This window comes from Gavialis gangeticus, unplaced genomic scaffold (genome assembly GCF_001723915.1).
Source record: "Gavialis gangeticus isolate Ggan-Ray unplaced genomic scaffold, GavGan_comp1, whole genome shotgun sequence".
Classification (NCBI taxonomy): Eukaryota; Metazoa; Chordata; order Crocodylia; family Gavialidae; genus Gavialis; species Gavialis gangeticus.
Genome location: NW_017729032.1, coordinates 69,778,724 through 69,799,252, shown reverse-complemented (window position 1 = coordinate 69,799,252; position 20,529 = coordinate 69,778,724). Strand labels below are relative to the sequence as shown.

Here is a 20,529-nt window from a genome sequence, read left to right as displayed (position 1 = left end):
CCTCTGCACTGACGAGAAGGGAGTTCCCCAGCCTGTAGGTCTGAGTTCCCCAGTCTGTACGTATTTCTGTGACAGGGTTTCCAGTTTCATTGGCATATTTTTGTAGGTTCTGTAGTTTGGCCTTAAAGAATTCTACCTCCAATCCGTGAGCAAAACCATTTAAACCTATATAAAACTTAAAAAGAAAAAAACCCGGTGCAGTAGTGAATTCTGAGTCTACTGAATTGTTATGGGATGGTGAGAAATTTCTCTTGGGTAAGCAAAACTCTCAGAATCACATGAATCTTGGCAGGAACAGAAAAATGTGGAAATGAACCCTTATTGCTCCTACCCAAAGATGCCGAGCTAGAGAAATACTTGCTGAGGTAAAAGCTAAGAAAATAAACATCTATTAGCACCACAAAATACAAATGAGGAGCCCAGGAAATCCATTAAAGAATGTAAAATACCAGAAAGGAAAATGGCTTTATCAACCATGAACTCCTCTGCAAAACGAATGTGACAAAAATTCTTCTTGCTTTTTCGAATTGCTGTAATATCTCCACACTGCTCAAAGACCTCCTGAATAATTTCTTCTGTAGCATTTTCTGGTAATCCTCCAACAAATACAGTCTTACACCCAGGAGGTCTCTCTCTCGTTGAAGGTGGTGGAAGATCTAAGTAAAAACAAAAATCATGTTGGAACACAATGTTTTGTCTTGTTATACTTGTAAAGTATTCCCACAATCAATTTAAGCAACAGAAGTCATTTTTAAAAACATTTTTAGGGGGAGGGGAGAGAAATAATTACATATTTTAGACATTGACCAAACCTGGAACCCCAAATCTAAACTGTTCCTGCATTTTGGGTACAAGTCCAGACTCCTGCTGTTGTGGCTTGCTGTCAGGCTAGATCCAGAGTGCAAAAGAGGTTACTTTTCTGCATGGATTCTGCTAAAATCTCACAAGAAAGTACTATAATTTTTTGGAGAACAAAATCCTTAGTAGTGGTCTGAGAATCCTTAGTGGTTCTCATCGGGGACTTCAGTCACTCTGGTATCTTCTGGGATGGCAATACAACAGTGTACAGGCAATCTAGGAAGCTTTTGGAGACAACTTTATGGTGTGAGTGTTGGAGAAGCCAACTAGGGGCCATGCTCTTCTTGACATGCTGCTCACAAATAGGGAAGAATTGGCAGGGAATGTAGAAGTGAATGGCAAGTTGGGCAGCAGTGACCATGAGATGATTGAGTTCCAGATTGCAAAGAAAGGAAAGAAGGAGAGCAGCAGAGTAAGGACTGTTGACTTCAGAAAAGCCAACTATGACTTACTCAGGGAACTGATGTGCAGTATCCCCTGGAAGGCCCACCTGAGGCGGCAAAGGAGTCCTGGAGCACTGTCTGTATTTTAGCATAGGAAGGAACCATCCCAATGTGTAGCAAAACTAAAAAGTATAGCAGAAGACCAGCTTGGCCTAACAGGAACTCTTCAGTGAGCTAAAACACAAAAAGGAAGCTTACAAGAAGTGGAAACTTGAACAGACAGCTAAGGAGGAATATAAGAGTATTCTCCTCCCTAGTTGTATACTCAGCCATATAGGGGTGAAATCAGGAAGGCCAAAGTGCAATTGGAGATGCAGCTAGCAAGGACGTGAAAGGTAACAAGAAGGATTTCTACAACTATAGCAACAAGAGGAAGTTCACGGAAAGTGTGGGTTCCTGAATGAATGGGGGAGGCAACCTAGTGACAGATGATGCAGAAAAGGCTGAAGTAATCAATGTTTTTTTCACTTCAGTCAGATCTCAAATTACTTCACCTTCACAGGCAAGGTCAGCTCCCAGATTACTGGGAGCATATTTTGGGGAGGAAGTAAGCAGCCAACAGTGGCAAAAGGACAGGTTAGTGACTACTTAGAAAAAATGGACATGTACTAGTCCATGTGGCTGGGCGTGAAGCACCTCAGGGTACAGAGTGAGTTGGCCAGTGTGATTGTATAACTGCTGGCCATTATCTCTGAAATCTTTTGCTGATTAAGAGAATCCCCAGATGATTGGAAAAAGGCTAATATAGTGTCCATCTTTAAAAAGGGAAGAAGGAAGATCCAAAAACTGCAGACTGGTCTGCTTTACCTCAGTCCCTGGAAAAATCATGGAGCAGATCCTCAAGGACTAAGCACTTGGAGGAGACAAAGTGATTAAAAACAGTCACCATGAATTCACCAAGGGCAAGGCATGCCTGACCAACCTGATTGCCTTCTATGATGAGATAACTGACCCTGTGGATGCAGGAAAAGCAGTGGACAGGATATACCTGGACTTCAGCAAGGCTTTTGATACAGTCTCCCACACCATTTTTTCAAGCAAGGTAAGGAAGTATTGGTTGGATGAATGGACTGTAAGGTGGACAGAAAACTGGCTGGATCACTAGGATTGGAGGGTAGTAATCAATGGCTTGATGTCTAGCTGGTAGCTGGTACCAAGTGGAGTGCCCTAGCAGTTGATCCTGGGGCCAGTTTTGTTCCAGATCTTCATTAACAACCTGAAAGATGGGGTGGAGTGCACCCTCAGGAAGTTTGTGGATGACATCAATCTAGGGGAAGTAATAGGCACATTGGAGAGTAGGGCTACGATTGAGAGAGACCTCAACAAATTGGAGGACTGGACCAAAAGAAATCTCATGAGGTTCAATAAGGACAAGTCCAAAATCCTGCACTTAGGACAGAAAAATCACATGGCACCGGTACAGGCTGGGGGCTGACTGGCTGAGGAGCAGCCCTGCAAAAAAAGGACCTGGGGGTTACAGTGGACAATAAGCTGAATATGAGCCAACAGTGTGCCCTCGTGGACAAGAAGACTAACAACATAATGGGCTATATTAGTAGGAGCATTTCTAGCAGATTGAGGGAAGTGATTATTCCCCTCTATTTGGCACTGGAGAGACCCCACTGGGAGTACAATGGACAAATTAAAACAATGTGGAGAAACTGGAGAGTGTCCAGCGGAGGGCAATGAAAATGGTTAGGGGGCTGGGGCACATGACTTTTGAGGAGCGGCTGGGGGTTGGAGGGGAAAGGGAGGATTTAATAGCAGCCTTCAAGTACCTGAAGGGTAGTTCCAAAGAGGATGGAGTGAAACTGTTCTCAGTAGTGGCACATGACAGAACAAGGAGCAATGGTCTCAAGTTTCAGCAAGGGAAGTGTAGGGTAGATATTAGGAAAATGTTCTCATTCAAAGGATAGGAAAACATAGGAACAGGTTACCCAGAGAGATTGTGGAGTCTCCATCCTTGGGGGTTTTTAAGACCCGACTAGACAAAGCCTTGGCTAGGATGATCTAGTTAGGGGTGGTCCTGCTTTGAGTAGGGGGTTGGACTAGATGACCTTCTGAAATTCTTTCCAATCCTAATTTTTTGTGATTCTATAATTTGATCTTAGACAGTAAGCCCTGGCTCTGGTGTAAATCTGATCTGAACTCAGCTACTTTGTCCCATCTTAATTTTTGGACAACACTCACCAAAGACAAGGAGTTATGTGCCTTCAGCAGCTTTGGAAATCAGGTGCCTAAACTATGGTTCTAAATTCCTAAGCCTGGGCACTCCATTTTGAAAATTTTACCCAGTCTTAGCATAATTTCATTTTTCTTTCATAACACAAAAGCCCAGAAACAGAGTGGGAGACACGATGAAATGGCAATATAATGAAAATCCTCTACTGGTTATCTACTTTGTCTTGTTGCCAGATAATAGAACAGAGGCCAGAACAGAGAAAGGCTAACTTAACAACATGCACAGTACTCATTTGGCTGTGAAACACTACTGGATGAACAGACTTTTTATATTTACATTTAAATGAGCAAAGTATTACATTTTTGGAGGCTGTATAAAATATGAAATGTACATTGTCATAACATTTCACCTCGTTAATATGTAGATTAATAGAGGATTCTTCTAAAAATAGCACTGTTAAAAACTAGCACTGATTAATATGAATTAGACATTAGTTACTTAAACACAGTGAGAGTAAGGTTACAGTTTTAAAATAATTTTTTTATATCTCACCTCTATGATTAAATAATGGTCTGAGTACGTTGCAAATGCAAAGCAATATATTTCTTCTTCTCTTGGTGAAAAAAGACACGATGGTGAAAGTTGCTTTATCAATGGTCCTAGCAATCAAGGTCTTCTCGCTTCTTTATAGAGAATAAGATTCTGCCTTGCAGGTGGCTCTGAGAAATACTTCTACTTGACTGGGGCCATAAGGAGGTCAGGAAGTACTCAATCCCTATCCGTAAGGAACCACAGAACTACTCTTCCTATAGGCTCCCAGGAGGGTAGAGAGCAGGAGCTAGGGGCGCTTACTTTGTCTTACATCAGAATTAGCCACCAATTTGCATTGGGTATGATGACTACCATGAAGTTAGCCATGAATATAGATTCCTCCTGCACATGGGAAGCTCCTGAGCAATTCCTCTATGTGCAGTCAGCTCTTCATAGTCCCCTTCTATAGTTATTTGCACAATCTAGCCCCAAAGTGGCACACAATAGGAAGATCTTGTGCAAGCTTCTTGCCAGTGCCTCATCAACATGCCTTGCCCATGACTTAGCCAACATCTGCAGGAAATGAGAATACAGGTAGTTTTTCATGCTCACCCTAACTTAAGCCTTCTCCTAATGAAGTTTTCAATAACTAAGCCCATTTGTGGTGGTGCTTTGACGATGAAGATGCCTGATCAGGAAGTTAAACTACAAGCACCAAACTGAGTTCATATAGGTCAATGAATGACCATCGAACATTAACAATTTTCAATCACTTCTGACTTGAACTAGATTTTTGTGATGCAGAGATAAAAAGGAAATCTACATACAAACATTACAAATAACTGAGATGGCTGCCCCCCTTTAGCTTCATTGTTTAAATTTACTTTCTTTTTTTTTTAATTTAAAAATATACGTCCCTGCTTCTTCTTTGCACTTGTAAAGATGAATGAACGTGTTCTAATATGCTACTGCACTTTATACACTCAGGCTGAAATATGTTTTGGTTGGAAACATTTTTGCTACCAACATGCATCTAAAAATGATTACCTTTATTAAATCAATTCTCTGTCTTGTGTGTATACCACTGTGGTTCTTTCTGCATTTATAAGAGGACTGAACTCAAATAAGGTTCTGCACCTAGGCCCATTTCATGCAAAAAAAATTAAGAAAATAAGATTACCAAGCCTACTTTTCTCAGAGCCACTTACTTGGGTTTGGAGGGAACAGTGTACAGCTTTTGCAGTGAATTATTTCTTTGACTACAGGCACATCGGTTGGTGGTGGCGGCGGTACTAACCCCATGCCTGGTATCATTGGGTTAATTGGAGTTATTCCAGTCATCATGCTAAGGCTTGGATCAAAGCCTGATACGCAGATTGAATCTGTAAATATGCAACATAAAATCTCAGTTTATAAATCTTGAAACTACTTGTTACCATTCTGTTGCACAAATTGCTTTGCTTTACGCTTTTTCAGGCATCACTGTTAAATAAGGTTGCATTTTGTTAAAAAAAACTATGCATAAATGTTATGTACTTTAAAATATTAATATGATTGAGTAGAATAATGCACATTAAAATAAAAAACCATGCACCATGAAGATGTGTTATTATTTGGAATGTAATTTTCTGTTTCATAATGCCACTGTGTTGTTTACACTGCCTTCTGACCCCGAATTTGCGGAGAATATCACTTAACACTGATTTGCCCTCTACATTTAATTGTCAGACAGTTTTATCAAAACATAGCCTTCTCACATAAGTGACCTTGATTTATGAACACCACAGAAAAAGCTCCACTTCTAAATGTAGTTTATATAAAACTAGCATCAGAATTCCAAGCGTTTCTTCTTGGAAAATAAAGTTCCTGGTATACCTAATACGGTCTTTGAAGCTGAAAATGTATTCATTCTGAAGGTGGTACTTAGGTGGCTGAGTCATTTCTCTTAAACAAAGTAATTATTAAGTGCACATTTATAGCCCCATAAAGAAATTCCAAATAAAATGCATACTTGGCAAATTGTGTTTGGGATTTTTGCCTCTCTGATTTCTTTGCCAAATCTTACATACATATTAACACTGATTTGTGTTGTATAGCACCAGAGTGACACCATCATGAATTATAATATGCAGATGTTTTAGACAAATATGAAGCCAACTTTTTGCATTCTCTCTTTTCTTTTTTTAAACATGGTTTGGGGTTTCCTGGGGCACGATAAATAAAATATTTGAAAGAGTGATCTATTTGTTGGCACAACACTGCTGCTATTTGATTTAATCAATTATTTAAAGACAATGTTCCACAGGTTTTCTGCAGAGCTTTCTGGATAGCAACTGAGAAGTATTTAATGATACATGTAAAGTCAGGAGTTAGCAGCTTGGGAGTTTGTTTTGCAAAAACAGAGAAAACAGCCTTTGAGTAAAGAGATTAGGAAATTTGAACTACATATTTCTATGAGGCAGCAAATAGACCCCAGAGTTGGAAATACCTTAAGTCTTAAAATTGCTACTAATGGGTAAATCCATGGGAACAGAGGAACTTTGAACAGGAAGGGGCCCACTGGGCCATTAAGTCCAACCCCTGTGTTTGGACCATTTTTTATCCAAAAGGCCAAAGAGAATATTCACTCTGGTCCCTCTTGCACACTACAGATACAAAGCACCCTCCAAAAAAAACCTGACAATACAAAGGGTAAAGAGGAGGAGAGGCAAGGGTACTGCTGATGCCCTGACCACTGCAGTGTCAATGTAATTTATTTATTTATTGGATTTATATGCAGCCCTTCCCAACAAAGGCTCAGGGTAGATTACAATACGAAAATAGACTAACTTAAAAACAGGAGAATGACAAGAGGACAAAAACAAACTTAAAAGGGAACTAGAATATCAAGATAAAACAGAGACTCTCCCAAACAACACTTCATCCTAGTTTTGTTGGGTACATTACTGCACAAATAGGAAGGTCTTGCAGCACTCTGTAATATGTCTAGGCTTGGGTCTGGTGAGCCTCAAGAAGAAAGGAGTACCAGCATGGAGTAGGAACTGTGGAGGACTTCCTTCCACATGTTTTCACCAAGTGGACTTGGCATATGAATGGTACTTGTACACCAGCAGTGACTTCTCTGCATCTCAGCATTTGCATTTGTAAAACAAGAAGGATATTACACTTACCTTTGAATATAAGCACATAATGACTTGGCATGTTGAGGGTCTAGAGCACATTGCTAGTGGGAAATACTATCACTGTATTAATATTCACTGAAATATGAATAATTCTCTTCCACAAAAATCACATAAAGAAAATGTGCTGTGGCAGAGAACTGACATTTTCTGTGGCAGAGAGCTGACATTTTCTCTAGCTCTGCCTCATGCTCTCCATTCTCCTTATACTATATTGCTTCATCGCTCCCAGGCAGTTCTGTATCATAGCAAGCACATGGCAAGCAAAGATTCGCTCTAGGCTTACTGAAGACTGGTATTAATGAAAACTCATGATACTACATTACTTTTTTAATAAGTGGGTTTATGAAGAAAGGATTTTCCTTTTCTTCCGATGTATGTGCATTGCTTTTTAGATTATCCTTTGAAATTCAGTCTGTCATTTGCTTCATGAGATGTGGTAGTTGCTGTATTAAAAATTCATGTTTAGTAAATGCTAAGAGAGAAAGTCAGAGGTGAAAGGGCAGGATGCAATTCATAGAAGTCCTTAGGTTATGCTAATTTGCTTACTCTTATTTTTAGAAGTCAGACTTCTGACAGTCACAGTAGGCCCATAATTTCCCACAGCTAGCCTGCTGTGGATGGAAGCCCATCATTAAAACTCGCTGCCAGACAGCTTGAATAGTTCCATTTTAAACAAAAATTAATGGCACACAGTATTGAATGTGATATGTCAGATCACATCATACCCAGACATGTAATTCTACAGTGTCCACAGCAGATTCAACACATTCTGAAACAGGGGAGGGGCAGATAGAAGTGTACAATAAAGCGGGAATAAGGCAGACGTCTTCCCATCTCTTAGTCACCTCTCAGGGCTATATGGAACCCAAAGGAAAGCATTGCCATTACTGTTATATTTTGTGTGCAACTCCTGTCTCTTTTAATGTAGTTGCAAGGAAGAGTTAACCTTGTTTATGGAATCAGACTGCTGAAACAGTAACAGCTTCATCTCAAAACACAGGCACACATCACCACCCAAAACAAAGGAACATTCAAGGCAAAAACAGGCAGAAGAGTTTCACTGGCTATGGCTTTATTAATATGTGCATGTCTGTGACAGAGAATTGGAAAGACCCAAGAAACAGAGCGAATGCAAGAAGACACAGTACAGAAAACCTGGTGATGTGGCCCTTAGGAAAAAAAACAAAACAAAAAAAATCATTAACAGCAAGAGCTTTTTTGAGACTTAGTGCTGGCTGCAAGGATCTTGAAGCTGGGAGCAAAGAAACTATCCTCTGCTGAGTTCAGAAAATAAGACTTTGCACATTCTTTGTAAAATGTAGGACTGCATCAAAGAAACACTTGACTCTGTCAGCAATTTCTCTTTCTCCTCAACCCATAACACTCAGATGTGGCCAACTGCTCTGGTCAAAACAAGATAAACAGTTCACAAGAAAGCTTTCTGAAGAATGCATTGGGTCAACATTTTTGTGATGTCCTTTCACATGTGTTATAGAGAGAGGAGCATAATCAGACCATCTGATACAGGACTCGGTCAAGAATTCCTAAACAATAACTCACTTTCCCACAGACGTGATCCAAAACCCGCTGAAGTTAATGGAAGGACTCCTAATGGGATTTTGATCAGATCCATAATTACTGTCTCTGCACCTTGAGAAAGTCACTTAACTTTTAAACTTTGGTTTCCCAACCTGTTAAACTGTGAATGAAATTCTCACGTGCATTACATGAGCACTGTGAGCATACATTAGGCATGTTTGTAAAGGAGACTGAGAATGAAAAATATTGTCTGAATGTTAAAAATGATAAGTAATACCAGTAGTGCTGCAAAGCTCTCCCAAACTTGTTATTTGCACGTATCTAAATGTGAACTAGGGTTTTATAATTAACCTCCTCCCAGTTTCTTACAAAAAATCTCAGTGGGTCCCAGAAATAATATGCCCCTATTACAATTACATATCCAAACAACAGATATCTTATTGTTTTTTCCTAGTTGGCTTTGTGTCACCATAAGCAGTGAACAGCTTTGAGATATAACCAACCAGTTAATTATTTGCACACAGTAGGTGGGGGGGAAAGGGGGGTATTTTAATTAGAGTGGATTTTGGGAACTGCTCTAATTAAAACACCTACAGCATCTCATGTATTCAGCATCCTGTTTTTCAAAGTGTCAGTGGGAGCGGTTTAACTAAAGCTGGTTTGATAAGCTTTAAAGTGTCCCTGCCACCATTTTGTAATGTGGGACACTGAATACATGAGACACTAAAGCATTAATACATGAGACACTGCCTTAATCAAGTCTGCTCCAATGTGTTCTTATTAGAACACATCAGAGCACTTGTATAGACACCCAATGTGCCACACAACGTAAGAACTTGTATTTTATTTTCCTTTTGGCTACTCCTTTCTATTTTGCTGGCCATTTCCCCTGAAAACCTCCACAACAGGCATACAGCGTCTCTTTATCAGATGCTGTCACAGGCTCATTGTCATATTTGTTTTGCAATCTATTTCTGATAAATTAAAGTCTTCCAATCCACATATTATCAGATGGTAGTGTTTTTCTAATTGCATGTAACATTTTCTTTCACTCCTACCTGTCCAGGTTCCCAGACCTTTTCAAAACATGGATAACTGAGGGAAAAGTTATATAGACAGGGAGCTTTTTGTAGAATATCTCTCTTCAACAAAATCACTTCACTACTTCCTGGACCTGATTTCAGTTGGATGGTTTTCATATAGCTCCTGATCTTGCTCAGCCCCTTGGACAAGTTGTCACTGTTTTCTTCTAACAAGATGATGATGAATATTCCCTATGTATTGCTGAACAATCCTTCTAAAATTCTACAAATGAGGTGCTGGAGCAAATGCTCATCATGATTCTTCAGTGCAGTTTGAAAGGAATTAATAAAGTCATTAATAAAGAGTAGTGCCCCTAACTCCTATCACAGCTCTGATGGGGTCTAGCAACATCCCAAGTTTAACTGTATTAGTGTTGCTGAGGTGCCCAGCAACATGAGCCTGGATATACAGTTCCTGTCTAGGGACTGGAGATGACCATCCATCAGTGCCACCAGTGCAGTCTGTTTCATTTCCTAGAACAATGTCCACTTGGATTAGGTCCAGGATACTAAAGTTATCTAGATGGAGAATGACACTCTTGTTGAGCTATTCAGCTAACTTGTTTGCTCTTCGAAGGAGGACATATCGATAAAACTATCCAGAATAAGAAAGAAAATAAAAACTGACCCAAAACACATATTAGTTACTGGCAGATATATGTGGACGTGTAATCATTTAAGTATTACAGTCATGAGCACATTGGAATAGCTACAGATGGATAAATTATGTATATATATCACACCCTGTAAGATGGAAAATATGATATATTATGTATCCATTGATTCTTAAATGTTTTAAAGGCAGGGAGGTACTCACGTTGAGATACAAAAATCTTTGGAAGTGTTGAAATGACAAATATTAACATTAACTGTGTTAAGAAGATACAATTTAAAATGCAAAAATAAACATGTCTGAAGGTATAAAAGCATATTTTCAATGTATTTACACAAATTACCAGATCAGTTCATTAAAATGCAGAGTGTGTTGTGTTGATCCAGAACTTCAAGTTAAGCATGCACAAACTCAGCTTTACTTAGCTAAAGGCATGTCTATACTGCTTCACTGTATTCCTTAGAGGGCTACTGAGGACCCCACCCACACACTCCCACTGCTATTGTCAAGTACACTATGGAAAAAACAGGGAGGACTGGAGAGAGGTACTTTTAGAGCAGTTTCACAGTCCAGTTCCTACGTCTAAGGTTTGCTTCTTGGAGGTACTCTCAGGAGTGCCATAGAAGCAGTTTAGAGCTGTGCTTGGAGCCCATCTGGTCACCACTGAAAGGAACTGGCCACCAACGTTCCTGGGTCTGCTTGTGAGTTGAGAGAAACATCAAACACTAACATTTTCAGGCCCATGCTCCACCAATGGCTTGCAAAACAAAAGTACTCCCCTCTGACAGAGATCACTGAAAAGCTTTGAAGAACAAAGTGTTATCTGAAAATGGAGGCTAACGAGGCAGAGAAGAAAAACATTTAGAGCAACCCTGAAAGCTCCTCTCTTCTTTTCTATACGGGGACACAGAAACAAAACCCCAAGGCAATCCCCTTTCACATTAAACATCAGGCCCTGAAAAATGCAGAGGGAAGATAAAGACTTTCTGGAAATGATGTAGTGCACAGTTAGGTCAACCTTCTAACGTAGTCTACTAGTCCAACATTCAGAGAAAGAGAGATTGCATTCTTCCATCCTTCGTAACAGATTCTTGGTGTGTTGCTGTCCAAATGAATCTCAGCTCTGCCAAGTTAAATTTTTGCTTAAAACAACACGGGCTCACAATTTTGCTAACTGTGGACTTTGGGGGATGTGCTTCCTTCCCTATATTGTGCTGCCACAGCTGCTGCTGCGCTGAGTTTTAACAAGTCCCAAATTTGCTCAGTATAATTTTTAAAGGGGATAACGGCGTAGTTCCACTGCTAAGGTTAGTCATTTAAATGTGACGTTTGTTCTGCTTGTCATCACGGTGTTTTACAACAGCTGCCAAGTTATATATTTGTTTAATTAAGAAGAGCACCCATTTGTGACAACAACAACTCTTCCATGCATGCACGTGAGCGGGCAGGGTCTTGTCTCAAATAGGTTTGTGCCAGCAGCACTTTGATATGCTGTGTTTTTATACTATGAGCATGTTAGTGGTGAAAACAATTAAACATCTCTTTTTTTCACCCTGTCCCTCCAAATGATGAGCAACCAAACTAAATTGCTTATTAGTGCATGTGGTCCTAGCAGTGATACTTTTACATCTACTTTACTTTTGATTCAGTACAAAGAAAAAATAAAATCCAGATTGAGGAACCATTTTTGAGCAATATGTACTGGGCTGATTAGGACAGTGTAGGCAGGAGCTGGTAAATGAATGCAATATCACACATATCACACTCATGCTTTTGCAGAAGAACAAATGAACTGCTACTCATGAAGGGGGAAGTTCTGCAGCTAGTGCATCCAATAATCCAATGCAGTTACTATTGTTACTATACTGAGAATGAATGTGGAATCAATTTTTGAAAAGAGAAAATTAGTTACTTTGGAAAAAAGTCAAGTCTAGTACCCTGTTATTGCTCAAGCCAAAGAAAATAACGGCAGTACTACATGCCATATGACAATGGCAGAGAATGATAGAAAGAGTAATTTTTTTTTAATGCTGAACAAGGACTTTTACAAGAATAAGTAAAATTGTTCCAAAAATTACTTTGTCTCTTCCTAAAATTCTTCCCTCTATCCCACAGAGCCAAGCCAGTAGTCCTATCCTCATATCAGTCTCCTTTTTCTGCATAAGCAAAAAGAACAAATATTTAATCATGGGTTAGAGTTCTAGATGAATCATTAGTTATAATGCTATCCAAATCCAGGCATTTTTTTTTTGGCCTTCCAGGATGCGTCTAGATGAGTGTGGACGTTTGGCTGTCTGGGGACAACTAGCAGCAGCACACCTTGCACCGCCACTACCTGTCCTCGGGGAACGCCCATGTCATGTGTGCTTTGGAGCGTGGCAAGTTAACCCGGGTGGGGTAGGGGAGGCTGGGGCCAGCATTATGCTGGCCCCAGCACATGCACAGGCAGCGCTTCCTTGCAGCAGAGAACATCTAAATGTGCTGTATGTACCACTGCACACGTTTGTGGCACCACATACCATATGACCACACTTGTGCAGAAGTAGCCCAAGAGAGCTTTAAGTCACTTGCTGTCATCTCCCAGGTATACTAGTTGACTCATGATTAGTATGTTCAGGACTCTTCTCAATATGACTAACTCCCTTCACTAAAGAAATAGTGCATGCACCATTGGCTTACACGGCTAGTGTTATCCAAAGATCACATGCCAGTTTGACTAAATTTGGAACCAGCTGAAAAAGTAACATTTTTCTTTTGTATAGAGTGCTTTGATCAGCCTCAACCAGGTAGGCTGAGATGAGATGCAGTCATGTTCTGTGATAACATCTGGCCCTCTTCCAATATATTTTCTCATCAAGTTTTTTTATGGGCATTAGATTTTTTGGTAAGCTTCCAGAAACATTCCAATAAAAAATAGAAAAAAGTCTGAGACCTCTTCTATTCAGGATCTCAGTCTCACCCTGAGACATACACTTGTCTTTAATGTTGGCAGCATAGTTCTGATCTATCTTCTGATAAGCAGCTGAGCTGAGTTTACTCTAGAGGCTGACTCAGTCAGCAGGGATAATCTGAGGTTTTTGTTTGTTTAGTTGTTTTGTTTTTAAGTAGAAGTATCTTTTCAAACTGTGTTCTTTCCACCACTCCATTCCCAGATGGGAACTGGAAGTAAAATGCTCAATATGTTGTTTCTCAAAAATTTAGAATTAAGAATTGGTAAATTGTGGCCCATCATCAGTTTTCTACTATTTTTTCCAGAATGCTATAATGGAACAGATGTCTGAATTTTACAATAACCTGCTGACTTGTGCAGAAATACAATTTCTACAATTTTAGAAAAATAGCCACTGATCACCAGACAGGTATGCCTTTTCCTCCACATAGTAATAATATAAACTTTTATTACAGCTATTTGGGTAATGCTCTGGATATGAAAAGTTCTTACGAGTTATGCCAGGGGTGGGCAAAATGCGGCCTGGGGGCCAGATGCAGCCCATGGGCCAGATGCAGTTCACCAGGCCATTCTATCTGGCCCATGGGGCCCCTAAAAATTTAGAAAATTAATATCTATCTGCCCCCGGCTGCCTATCATGTGGCCCTCGATGGCTTGCCAAAACTCAGGAAGCGGCCCACCACCCAAAATAATTGCCCACCCCTGAGTTGTGCCTTTCTCCTTTTTTTCCAGCACTCATCTGTTGAGGTTCAAAAATATATCAAACACCATAGACTCAAATCATGCAGTCACCAGGAAAGATCATAGAGATTTCATTACTAATATGTGCATCAGAGATTAAATTGTATTTTTTAATCTACAACTACTCTTGTCACTTACAAGACCCCATGGACAATGGACCTAGTTTCATTTTTTTACAATTTAGATCTTAGTCTGACACAAACAGTATATCAAAGTTCACTTATTTAAAGGTTTGGATGCCCTTGAAATACATTTTAAAACACAAGAAACTCTACTTAGCCAAGTTAAGAATTTAAACTGTATTAGCAAGACGAGTTTAAATAAAAAAATAGTAAGTGCTTCTTGGTCGACACAAAGACTTTGGAGGCAGTTTGCCAGGCAGGCCACTTACTGAGTCTTGGCAAGCTGAAGAGGACCACATAACAGGCAGCCAGAGGCAGATAACTATTGTTTTCTATATTTTTTTAAGGGGCCCCACAGGCCAGACAGAATGGCCTGGTGGGCCACATCTGGCCCGTGGTCCGCATTTTGCCCACCCCTGGGGTATGCTGGAGATAAGAAATACATTATTAGAGGACATAGTGAAGGGGCTTTGCCTGCATCCAAGGTCTCAAATCTCTCAGTTCATGAGTTGCCAGAAGGTAAATGGCAGGTATAGAACATGATGTCAGCTTGTCCCCCAGAACTGCAAATCATGTCCCCAAAGTCTTTGAATATTCTGGTCAGCTTTCAGAAAAGAAAAATCTATTATGAAAACACAAAACCCTGACCCATGGTGTGCCTATACATTAAAATGTGTGTATTGGACAAAAGTAGTTATGTGTGAGTTTGGCTTAGCCTTAGAGGATAATCAAACTACCTTATTTCAGGGGAATGTGGGGAAAGTAGGGTTCTAGGGAAAGTTATACAATATCTTTAGCCAAACTGAACCTGGCAGAAGTGGTGCCCCTGCTTTAAGAGCCATCTTACGTTTTGTGATATTCCATTTAAAGCTTCCTGATCACTGAAAGGCTCTTGCAAGGATAGCAATTCAATAACTTAAAAGTATATGAAGCAAAAAGAAGATGATTTGCCAACAATAAGGGTCAGCAAAGTTCAACTAATTGCAGAGTGATGAAACATATGATCAAACTTGCTTGCTTGCTTGAGTAAAGATGCATATTGTATCATGACCCAAGAAGATTGAAGAGAGACTGATACACCCAGTAACTACCTCACTGCAGAACCTGCAAATGCAGACCTTTCTAGAGGATGCACAGAGACAGCTTCAGTGCAAACCTGGTAGCAGCCTAAACAAACAATTCCTTTAACAGTGTGCTGTTACCTTGCACAAAGCTTTTAGAAAGCCTCTTGCCCTCCCCCGTCCCCATTTCTAAAACAATGCCCAATGGCTTTGAACTGATCAGTCCAGAATCATCAAACAGCAACGGGGTGCTTCTGTTTCTTTATGGACAGCTGTACAGAAACAGGCAAAGGAAGCACACTGAGCTCTCCCTTGTGTGAAAAACAGCCAAAAGCAAGAAAAGAATAAGGAAAACAAAACAGGCAGTGGAGGACAACTGAGGTGCTGGAAGATGGCCATTTGTGAATGTATACAGTATCCTGTCAAAGGCCATTTGTGGAGCCCCCCAATTGTATTAAACATATGACATTGCCTGTTACTAGTCAGACAAGCATTCAGCAGTTCTGATTTCATATTCAGACCCCAGTCTACATTGCAGTTTGAACTGCCTAAGCCAGGACTAGATCTAGATATTTACTTGCTACCAAGGCAGAGGTACAGTTGCTCAAGCCAGGGACAAAATCTCATGGATTTGTAAAAGTGTTTATAATGGGATTAAGCCCTGTGTAGGCTCAGAGCTAGCTTCTAGTGCCCAGGACGCCTGCAGTCCTTTTCTCCTGCTTTTGGGACAACTTCAGTGCTAGCAATTATCTTAACATTTATCACTTAAAAAATATTAAGGACCCTTTTTTGAGGCAAAGACCTTTCACAACATAAAGTGGTTATCAGGGTGGAAAGTACACCACAGAGAATTTTCATTAAAATAACTAGCGCTTTGCAGGCCCTCATATCTTCCATTCAGGAATAGTCTTTGGGGAACATGGAGCTTGTGGCTGCAAGTCTGTAATTCCTAGCAAGTGGATTCCTGCCTGATTTGTGACTGTGCTGGAGCTGCCTGAGCTTCAGCTGCTACAAAATCCCCTCCAGTTGCCAGCCACCTCCTCTGAGCTGCCAATGTGGCCTCCAGCCACAGCGGGCGTGAATGTGGGAGTAAAGTAAGGGATCCAGCTAAATGGAGAAGCTAACTGAGCAATAGTCTTTTAGGATATAGGATGGCAGAGAAACTATGGCAATAAATAGAAAGATGATGTGAAACTGGAAGGACGGACAGACAGGTAGCGGAGAGGACAGGTAGATAGCGGAGAGGATCTGGCTTCGGTGTCCGGTCTTGCCAACAGGAGACTCAGTTGCCTCTCTTCTCCCTGCTCCTCTGTGCAGTGGGAAGGAAGAATATGAGAATATAGAAATTTGATCTGGAGGGATCATAAATCCCAATGATGAAAGAGGGAAACAGGAGGATCTCTGGGGGTGGATGGGAAAAAGAAAAAGGCAGAGAAACTCCAGTGGGGTTTGAGGACAGTGAAGGAGGAAAAATGAAACAGAAGTGGCGGGGATGGTAGGGAAACAAAGGGAAGAGAGTAAATGAAGAGAGCTCTGGGCTGCAGGCATGTAGGAAAGAGAAATATGAGAAGAACAGAGACACATGCCACAAAAATTGCACTGTCACAAAAAAAAATCCCTGCACTGCAAGGGAAATGGAGTGGGTGATGTGGTAGGTCTTTTCCATCTGACATATGTGAGAGAAGAAAAAATAAAGTGGAGAAAATAATAAAACGGAAATAACAGAGAAAATGCTGTGGTGATGAATCAGATTTGGATTAGGAGAAAAAGGAGGGGGACAGAGAGACATGGAAGAAGGGAAGAAGCAAAAAAATAAAAACCGAAAACACAACAAAACACCTCACAAGCGCAGCTGTTAGATAATTCAGTTTCAGATGATGTATTTGTGCTCCCATATTTTACTGTCTCTCCTGGCAGGTTTCCTGCATCTCTGAAAATCGCTACAAAGGGATGGGAATAGGTCTCCTTTAAACACCTGTATCAACAACAGTGCTGACTCTGGATTCTCTATTTAAAGAACTAAAGAAAAGGAAAGACAATAACAAACTCATGTACAAAAAAGTCATTGGTGAATGCTAGTCCAGCATCCCCTAGATCCCTAATTTTTTTTGAGAAACAACCATTAAGGAAATGTTCAGTTATTGGAAGCTGCCTATAGACAGCAGCACAAGCCAGCGGGGCTCCATGCAGACATGGTTGTCTGCCTACACGGGGCTGTCCACAGGATTAGGAACTATGTCTGGAATATTGGAAGCTTCTGGTTGCAATTTTGGAGGAACTCCAAAATTGGGAGTGAGCGGACCAGCAATTCACCTCCTGGATTTCACTCCTCAGGCTAGCTCTGCTGATACCGGGCTGGTGACCCATGTTAATATCCCATAATATGAAGTGTGTTTGAATTGTAATGAACACAAGTCTGTAAGGAGATTTTTTTCCTCCAAATGAAGGAAAAGTCTAGATATAAACACAGGAATATTTCTGAGTAACAATAAGCTCCGTAATTCACACAAGCTCTACAATGCCCCTTACACTTGCTCTATAAATAAAGACATCATAGCTTCCTCAATAAAACACTTTGCACTTGAAAATTACATTTATGGGACATATATCACTAACCAAGGATTCAAGGTTGAAGCCCATAATCCTGGCTTCTCTAGAAATGTTTCTGGGGAAATATTTTACAGCAGACTGTCCAAAAATTTCAGTTGCTTGCTCTATCTGGCTTTGTGGTAGCTGAGAATATACAAAAGCAAAGCTGGCCTGCCCTTGATCTCAGCTCAAAGTCATACTGTGAGCATCACTATACGTGGCAAAGACTGAATTAAACACATTACTTCCCCTGGTTACAGAAAAATCATAGAGCAAATCATCCCTGGTTCACTAAACCCTGATAGCTAAAATGCTTAGCACAAGATCTCAGTCCTGCATGGGACTTCTCCCTCAGTACTGTACATGATAGCAGCAATAATAACACAACAATAAGCTACCACAACAGACCTTGTCCTTGGTATCTGACAGCAATTTTAACACTACTCTGGAAAGAAGCCTTGGTTATTCCACCGTAACATTTATTATTTTACTCCTTATATAGTTATTGTTCACAAACAGTGCACAACTTGCCATCAAAGGGGCATGTGAAGCCAACTGCAAAGGGCAAACCTAATCAGTTTCCCTTTGCAACAGGCCCTGCAAAGCTGAACCTGACAGGGAAACCTGAACCTGAGACGGAAAACTCAAAGCTTGATGCTGAGGGAATCTGACTACAGTTTGTCAGTTTTTCATTGCTGACAGCCCCGAGTGTTAGAAGTTTGACGGAGACAGAAACTGACTAGTGCTAGTTGGTTTTCCTCTACAATCTGCTGCTCTTCCATGTGTAAAAGCTGCACCTGCAGACATAAAAATTAGAAGGGGGCGAAGGAAGGGAAAAGAAAGAGAGACAAAAAAGGATACTAAAAAGGACAGAGATAAAAGTAAAAGAAAGAAGTCACAGAAATGCTGGGAAGAAGAAAGAGCTGGAGGTGAGGGGAAAGATACATAGAGAATGATTTGGCTTAGAAACCTTTGGGGTGTTTATAGCAGTGCCTCTGCTCATGCACTTTTTCAACCAATACTCAGGACTCTGGAGCACATTTGTGTGGAACTCAGGGGGTGCAGGACTATTTTGGCACAGGAAACTAATATCTCTAGTGCCATCCCTGTTCAAGAATCAAGCACTTCATGAGGATCTGTGCTTCCTGTTTCCATGGGGAATACTCATGGAAAATTACAATGTCAGCCAAAGAATCAGTCAGAAAGCAACCACAAAACCACAAGCTTCATACACATTCACGTGAATTTTCATTTAAAAGTTGAAATCCTATATGTAAAAATATGAAAACACAGAATATATAACATCCAATATAATATAATGGCCATAACATGCAAAATGCAGTTTTATTTCCTTCCTTATTTTTAAAGCACTTTTCACTTCACACTGATCTCAAGACATACATCTACTTTTTTTCTGCCAACTCATTCTATTACTCCAGCTCTGGCTTCTTCACAAACTGTGGGCAGACCTAACTTTGAATTATAATTAATTTTTTTCAGTTTAACTTACCTCTGTCTGTTCCTGTAGCAAAAGAACAGTGGAACAAAACTATGGTAACTTTAACCCTTCTTCATTCACCTAAAGGTATAGCAATTTAGCTCAGTTACACCGCTATAATAATAGACAGCTCTAACAGTTAAATTAGAACAGTGGATGTGTGCTCCTGATTGGCGAATACCCTTACCACTTCCAGAACAGTTCTCTGGACTATCTATCCACAAAAATGGTTTACTTGCTGATGATTCACTTTATTTGCTGTACTTCTGTTCTTAGGCACTTATGGGCTGTAAAGCTTACCTAACATCATCTTTGTCTCTGTGTTATAAATTATTTTCTGTTTAAAGTTTGAAATACTCTCATAGGTTGAGCTGACCCAATGTAAGATGCATAGCTATGCAATGCCTTGAATATATGTTGATAATTTTATAGATTTCATAGACATCAGGGCTGGAAGGGACCTTGTACGATAATCAGGTCTTACCAAGGGGCATGAAGTTAGCTAGGGTCAAAGGATCCCAGAAAGATAAACATCCAGATGTTTCTTGAAAGTGTCCAGAGTAGGTGCTTGCACCACCTCTGGGGGGAGTTTATTCCACACCTTGGGGCTCAGACAGTAAATAAGTTTTTCCTTATGTCCAGCCTAAAACGGTCTTCCAGGGGTTTCTGACCATTGATCCTTGTCATCCCCTGGGATGCTCTTGTGAACAGGTGTTCCTCCAGATCCTGATGCACACCTCTTATGTACTTATAGGTTGCCACCAAGTCACCCCTGATCCTGCGCTTTTCTAGACTGAAGAGTCCCATAGCTCGCAGCCTCTCTTCATAACGCCTATTCTCATACCGTCTGATCATGCATGTGGCTCTCTTCTGGACTCTTTCAAGCTTCTCCACATCCTTCCTAAATTGTGGAGCCCAGAATTGGATGCAGTACCCCAGATGTGGCCTCACCGAGGCTGAGCACAGTGGAAGGATGACATCCTGGGTCTTGCTTGAGTTGCATTGGCAGATTCAAGCCAGAGTTTTCTTTGCTTTGCCAGCTGCAGTATTGCATTGGTGGCTCATGTTCATCTTATGGGCAGTCATGACCCCCAAGTCTCTTTCGGTCATGGTGCTAGCAAGTGTAGCATTGCTGAGC

The 20,529-nt window shown here is 40.6% G+C and overlaps 1 protein-coding gene across 6 annotated transcripts in view; it reads right to left on the bottom strand.

Annotated features, from left to right (window-relative positions):
* ENOX1 (ecto-NOX disulfide-thiol exchanger 1) overlaps nt 1–20,529 on the bottom strand; it is a 653,611-nt gene that overhangs the window by 223,081 nt on the left and 410,001 nt on the right. For all 6 annotated transcript variants that reach the window (XM_019524278.1, XM_019524281.1, XM_019524282.1 and 3 more), the window contains 2 exons: nt 5,223–5,396; nt 450–656 (listed from right to left, as the gene is read on the bottom strand). In XM_019524278.1, coding sequence (XP_019379823.1) covers nt 450–656; nt 5,223–5,396 — 381 coding nt within the window. The remainder of the gene's footprint in view (nt 1–449; nt 657–5,222; nt 5,397–20,529) is intronic.